The sequence below is a fragment of the Lipotes vexillifer genome, unplaced genomic scaffold (assembly GCF_000442215.2).
Source record: "Lipotes vexillifer unplaced genomic scaffold, Lipotes_vexillifer_v1.1 scaffold24, whole genome shotgun sequence".
Taxonomy (NCBI): Eukaryota; Metazoa; Chordata; class Mammalia; order Artiodactyla; family Lipotidae; genus Lipotes; species Lipotes vexillifer.
Genome location: NW_006782914.1, coordinates 2,615,106 through 2,621,516, shown reverse-complemented (window position 1 = coordinate 2,621,516; position 6,411 = coordinate 2,615,106). Strand labels below are relative to the sequence as shown.

Here is a 6,411-nt window from a genome sequence, read left to right as displayed (position 1 = left end):
TTCCGATCCACAGTGTAGGTTAATTATTTGTTAATTATATTGGTCTAGAGTTATCAGAATCATTTCACAATATGAAATTTGATCATGGTTTCATTTCTGAGGAATCAGAAAAAGTCCTCCTCAAAACCCATTATAGGGACTTCCCTGGTGGCACAGTGGTTAAGAATCCGCCTGCTAATGCAGGGGACACGCGTTTGATCCTTGGTCCGGGAAGATCCCACATGCCACGGAGCCACTAAGCCCGTGTGCCACAACTACTGAGCCTGCGCTCTAGAGCCCGTGCTCCACAACAAGAGAAGCCACCGCAATGAGAAGCCCACGCACCGTAACGAAGAGTAGCCCCCGTTCGACACAACTAGAGAAAGCCAGCATGCAGCAACGAAGACCCAACGCAACCAAAAATAAAATAAATAAAATTTTTTTTAAATTCTTAAAAACAACAACAACAACATCATATCCTGAATTGGGCTGAAGAGTCAAGAGGTAGGAAGTTTTAAAAAATAAAACTGGTGTGAGTAAGCTGCTAATAGCCCAATTCTGAGAAGCAAAATGAGTGATTATGTATGTACCTGGCAATTAAAAATAATGTCAGTTCAAGAAGAGCTGGCTCTCAACAGTTAATACAACATTTTTTAAAACATGATGACTAGAAAGAAATTTTTTTTTTTTTTTTTTGCGGTACGCAGGCCTCTCACTGTTGTGGCCTCTCCCGTTGCGGAGCACAGGCTCCGGAGGCGCAGGCTCAGCGGCCATGGCTCACGGGCCCAGCCGCTTCGCGGCATGTGGAATCCTCCCGGACTGGGGCACGAACCCCTGTCCCCTGCATCAGCAGGCGGATTCTCAACCACTGCACCACCAGGGAAGCCCTAGGAAGAAATTTTAACCCACACCTCTTTCTGTTCCTTAACCCAGTGTGCTTTGGCTAACATCACTTCATTTTCAAACTGCTGTTTAATATCATTTTCTTGTTCTTTCAGCCACTTGTCCTTTTCCATCATAAGGGTACCTTGGTACTTTTCTTCAAGTTCCACCTGCAGTTTCCTTACATACTCTTCTCTTTCCTCCAACAGCTGTCTCTTTAAACAAAATTCAAATAAATATCTCATATGACACTAATATTCTCCAAGTCAAACTTATGAAATAATAGTTATATGCATGTAATAGACAACAGCAACAGAGACAAGTGATCTTCCTATATGCTAACTCAATCAGTTGAATAAATTGTCTTGTAAAAACCTGCCTACATCTCAAATATTTGGACAAAAAATTTACAGATGGTTGTATTAAATGAAAAGGCATCTGATACAATAAATACATTCCCAGAGGACCAAATACTATTTTTAAAGGTGAAACTGACATTTATGTTTACACCCCACCCATAATGAGACACATAATGTATCACAGCCCAGAAGAATTTATATTTCTGAAAAACCTGTATTCAGAGATAGGCCAAAAATTACTGTTCTATTCTAAAAGCTATGCATCCTTCAATAAAACCCAGATTGGTATGTTTTTTCATTATCAAAGATAAAATTTTTTAATCAAAACTACCTGAAGCATTATCAAATAAGAACATTCAAGTGTCAGTTAAAATTTAACAATTTGAACTATTCATATAATATTCCCTATTTATTCCAGGAACCCAGTTGATCTGAAAACTCTAATAAACCTCTACTCAGGGATCAAAATTATCTATGAGAGTTTCTGTTTGAAAAATCTTTGAAATGGTTTTCTGGAGGTCCTACCAAGATGCTATGAGAAGAAACACATTGAAGCCCACAAACTACAATATCAAGGAAGTACACCTCACATAACTAATGCTACATGGCAACTGAGCTTTTGCTCTGTGTCTCTTTGGCATTATTTCTGATTCCTGACTATCTGGTTGTCTGGATTTTTTTCCAGTTCATAGCTGACCTGGATTATTTCTGTCTTAATTGCTATCTGAGTCTTCTCCACCACTGGCACATGCCAAGAAGATAATATCCATGTTTGTCCAGTGTTGCATGATTTTGGAAAACCTCCAGTGACTGAGGGACCCATTTCTTCAGTCAGGTCATGGGGAGTGCAGTTGTACTAAGATTATAGGACAGGCTCATCCACATGGCTGAGAAAGTTGTCCACTGTCACATCAAACATCATATATCACTGTTATTATTTTTGTTTGACTGTAGAAGTAATCCCCAAACTTTCTTATCTGTGTATGTCTATCCTTTAGGAGTTGTTTCCATATGTATCTGCATTTCCTTTTGACCCGAAGAAGAAAACTGCTACCAATTTTCCGTGTGTGTGTATGTTTGTGAGTATATTAGTTAGCTTAACTACACAGTAAACCAGACCATACAGAGACTCAGAACAACAAACACCTATTATTTCTCATGATTCTCTGGATCAGCTGGGCAGTGGTTCTGGTCTGAGTCCACTCAGCTGATTTCTGCAGACAACTGAGGCTACAATGGTCTAAGATGGTGACACTCATACGTCTGGTGGTTAGTTCAATGTCTGCCAGGATGATGCAGTGACTTGGTCACATGTGTCATCATCTAGCAGGTTATCCCCAATCCTTCACATGGTACTTGGTCAAAGTGTTCCTAAGAGTATCACACTTGCAAGGACCAATGCATAAAAACTTTCTAAGTGTCTTTTTACATAATGTTAACTAATATCCCATTAGCCAAAGTCAGTCATTTGGCCACGGTCAGATTCAACGGATGAGAAACAGACTATCTGTAACTGAGAATAGCTACAAAGCCACATTGCAAGGAGACACACATTCAGGGATAGGAAGAATGTGTGGCCATTTTTGCAATACACCACAGTGAGGAAAACCTTGCTTCCTGCTCTTTACAGAAGAAAAGCAATAAATTTATTGATCATAGGAATCCGCCATTTGAACATACTACAGGAATATCTAATTCAAAAAGTTTTTATCACACGAGGGAAGGAAATATTTGGATAGTTTTAAAATGTTTAAACTTGTTTTGCATGCCTCAGACAGTCAAAAAACTCTAACTTCTAAGGACTGACTTACCGTGATTACAATTGTATAAATGAGCCTTAGTGTGTGTAGGAATGGGATTATGAATAGGAATATTGATCATCTTTGCTTTGTCTACAGATTCATAGCCTCTACTGATTACTACCCAGTTTGAAGGGTCCTGCGTTTATGACTTTATTCCCCCTTCTCTGAACAAGCCAGGTTAACGTGTGAGGAAAGTCTCTGTGTTAAAATCTTTACAACTTGGAATTGAACTTGTACTTAACCTGCAGCCTGTCTCAACAAGTGTTTCAGAAAAGAGCACATATGAAACAGGAAAATACAACCAGGGACTCTCGGCATTGCCTGTCTTATACAGTCTGTATCCAAAGCTCCGGACCTGAAGATCAACTGCAGGGAAATGGCTTACGTCTTGCAGAGAAGGACTACCCTAACAGTTCCCTAGCTTGCACGAGTTTAATAGGCTTATGAAGACTATTAAGCTTTATAAAGAGCCTGTATAAATCTAAATAAAAAAACTAAAGAATTTCCAGAGAAGGAAGAAATTAAATCTTTAACGCTTTAAATACACTGGCCCTTTAAGTGGGGGGATGGGTATAACTACAAGGGGATGGCACAAGGGAGTTTTTTAGGGTGATGAAACTATTCTGTTTCAATCCATACATGGGTTAAAAATTTATAAAACTGGACACCAAATGAAAAAGAGTCCATTTTACTATATGGCAATTTAAAAATTAAAAAAAAAAATTTAACCAGTAAGTTTTTTTGGAAGAGGGCCAAATAGCAGTTTTAACTTTCCTTCTTGCCCCAGTGCACAAGCATTCATGAGCCAAAATATCAGTCAGTAGCAGCTATTAACTGCAACTGACCAATTACGTGAGATTCAATTTTACAGCCAAATTGATTCTTTTAAAAGTACCAGGAAATATATTCCTGAAAAGAATGACCTCTTTGAGAGAACTGCTCTTATGTTCTTGCCAATTTATATATTTAAAGAAAGAAAGAAAGAAAAGAATCACACTAGATCTTCTCCTTATTTTAATTTTTTTAAACATTACTGAGCTAAGTCTTTAATTTCTAGGTAATTTAAGAACCCTTCTAACTTTCATACTGCCGGCACTAACTAAAACAGCTCCCCTTAGCTCTTTTTCCACTAGATGGTATGTATACATGGCATGTTTTTCTACCATATTAATCTATTCAAAAATAATCAAAATGTTAAGTGACCTGGATTCCTCACCTGCTCTTTAAGTCTGTGGTAGCAACAGTCAGCTTCACTATAACTTACTCAGAAACCTCTGTATATAGAACATTTACTCGAGCCTTTAAAAATATTGTCTAATCTTGATGCAGGTGGCTTTCAAATTGTGGTCTGCAGGCTGGTCCCAAGGGGAAGGGAGAGGCAGACGTGTGTCTGGATGAGGCTTGAGCCAGGATGAGGAAGAAGACAGGAGGGGCAACTGTTTACGTGTGATTTCACTCCTGGACACTCACCAAGGGCAACCTGGAAGATTCAGGCAGGAGTAGAGAGGATACTGCAGCCCCTCCAGCTTCCCTGGACGATGAGAACTCCCTGGAAAGAGGTCACACTCACACCGACCTTCCTCTCCACAGCTCCACAACCCCACCTTCCCTATCATGAGACCCAAGTTCAAACTCCTGCCCTTTTCCCCAGAATAAAAGGACGCTTAAGTCCTGACAGAAATGGGTCAGAGGAAAACGTCCGTGCAGTGCGCACAGGACTGTATAGAATCACTTGGGCAGCAAACAAACATGCAAAACGAGGATCCCTGGGTTTCAGACTCAAAGTACTCGGGTCCACCTTGCTTATTTTTAGAACTCTCTTTTGCCTCTTAGAATAAATCTATAAGGACGAATCACTTTCTCCTATGGGTAGGCCATTTTCTGCTAGGGCTTTAATAATCATTTCAATATTTACTGTACTTTGTGAGCTGAATTAGTGTGAAACAGCCAAACATGAAGACTTCTACAGAAGGCTTCCCTGTTTCACAGGAGAGTGAGTGTACTGGTTTCAGTGAGAAATGAAATGAAGTGAACGCAACACGAACTTGTCCTGTACCTTCTTCTCTTGAGCCTGTTGCTCCTTTTCCATGGTCTTCCTGAGAGTTGCTTCTAGATTATCTTTCTCTCTGCACACTTCCAGGTAACATTCCTGCACGGCCGCCATCTCCTTATTCACCTTATCTAAGTCAGACCTTGGACACACAAAACCAGCAACTAAATATAAGGCTGCAGAACAGACAATTTTCCTCTAAACAATGGAATAAGAGAATGTTGTCTCTATAGCTTCAGCGGCAGTTAAACTCTTTCATTCTCACCTAAGTTGCAAGCGAGCTCCCTCATAAACCTCAAAGAGCTGCCGCTTCTCCAAAGCATGCTTTGCTAACAGGCTTTCACGTATTTGGGCTTTCATGGCTTCATGGTGTTGCTGGTAAGTCCTCTCACACCTAGAAACACAAGACAGCAGACAGCGGAATCTAAGGCAGGGCCAGTACTACCAGAAACACCGAGACGAACTGGTTTCCCTCCCTTCCTTCCCACTTCCTCCTTCTAGTGCAAAGTACAGTTAAGATCAGATTGGTCTTCCCCAAAGTGGTAATAATTAGCTTTCAATAGATGATCTTATGAGAATCTTCAAAATTTTCTTTCTTCAAATGTTTCTAGAGAAAAATTAGAAACCTGGATGTGAGAAATGCCCCAGTCCTTCAAACAGAGTATAACAGTCTGTGTTGAAAACTTCTGTTTATAAAAAACTAATTGAAATAATAGAGGGTATGGTTCCAAAATTCCAAGTTATCTATATTAAACACAAATACTAAAGTAACCAACTCACACGTAAGTTATGTTCCAAAAGTCTGTTTCCAAGTTCATGATTTCCTATTTAGAACACATATTTCCTCCCACAGGTTTCTTCCTTATAAAAAATAGTTAAGCCATTAAGCTCTACTATTTCAATGAACTACAGTTTGGATGTGTTCTGTAGAACTCAACTCACTACATAACATTATTTCTATGGAAAATGTGTTCCAAATTCTAATTTGAGAAGCCAGGGATTCATCTTCTCCAATTTATGATCTCAATAGGGAGGGTTCACACCATCATTTCTCTCGAAACTTTTCTTGGGGGCCGTTACCGGGAGAGAGAAGGGAAGGAGAGCCCAGAAGACAGACATCAGGCCTCTGTCTAGACCTCACCTATCCACAGCTTCTTGTTTATCACGGTCAAAATCTTGTACCATTTGTCTCATTTGATTGCATAAGTCTTGATTCGTATTTCTCAGTTTTTCTTCAGTTTCTTTAAGCTCCTAAATACAAAAGAATAAAGTATTTAGAGGAAATACCCATCATCTTTATTGACTAGTCTAATCTCATTTTCTGATATCCTCTGTGCTT

General features: G+C 39.5%; 1 protein-coding gene across 1 annotated transcript in view; it reads right to left on the bottom strand.

Annotated features, from left to right (window-relative positions):
* Nucleotides 1–6,411, bottom strand: part of CEP152 (centrosomal protein 152) — a 90,653-nt gene that overhangs the window by 32,000 nt on the left and 52,242 nt on the right. The window contains 3 exon segments of the mRNA XM_007455553.1: nt 5,079–5,214; nt 5,338–5,466; nt 6,214–6,323. Coding sequence (XP_007455615.1) covers nt 5,079–5,214; nt 5,338–5,466; nt 6,214–6,323 — 375 coding nt within the window.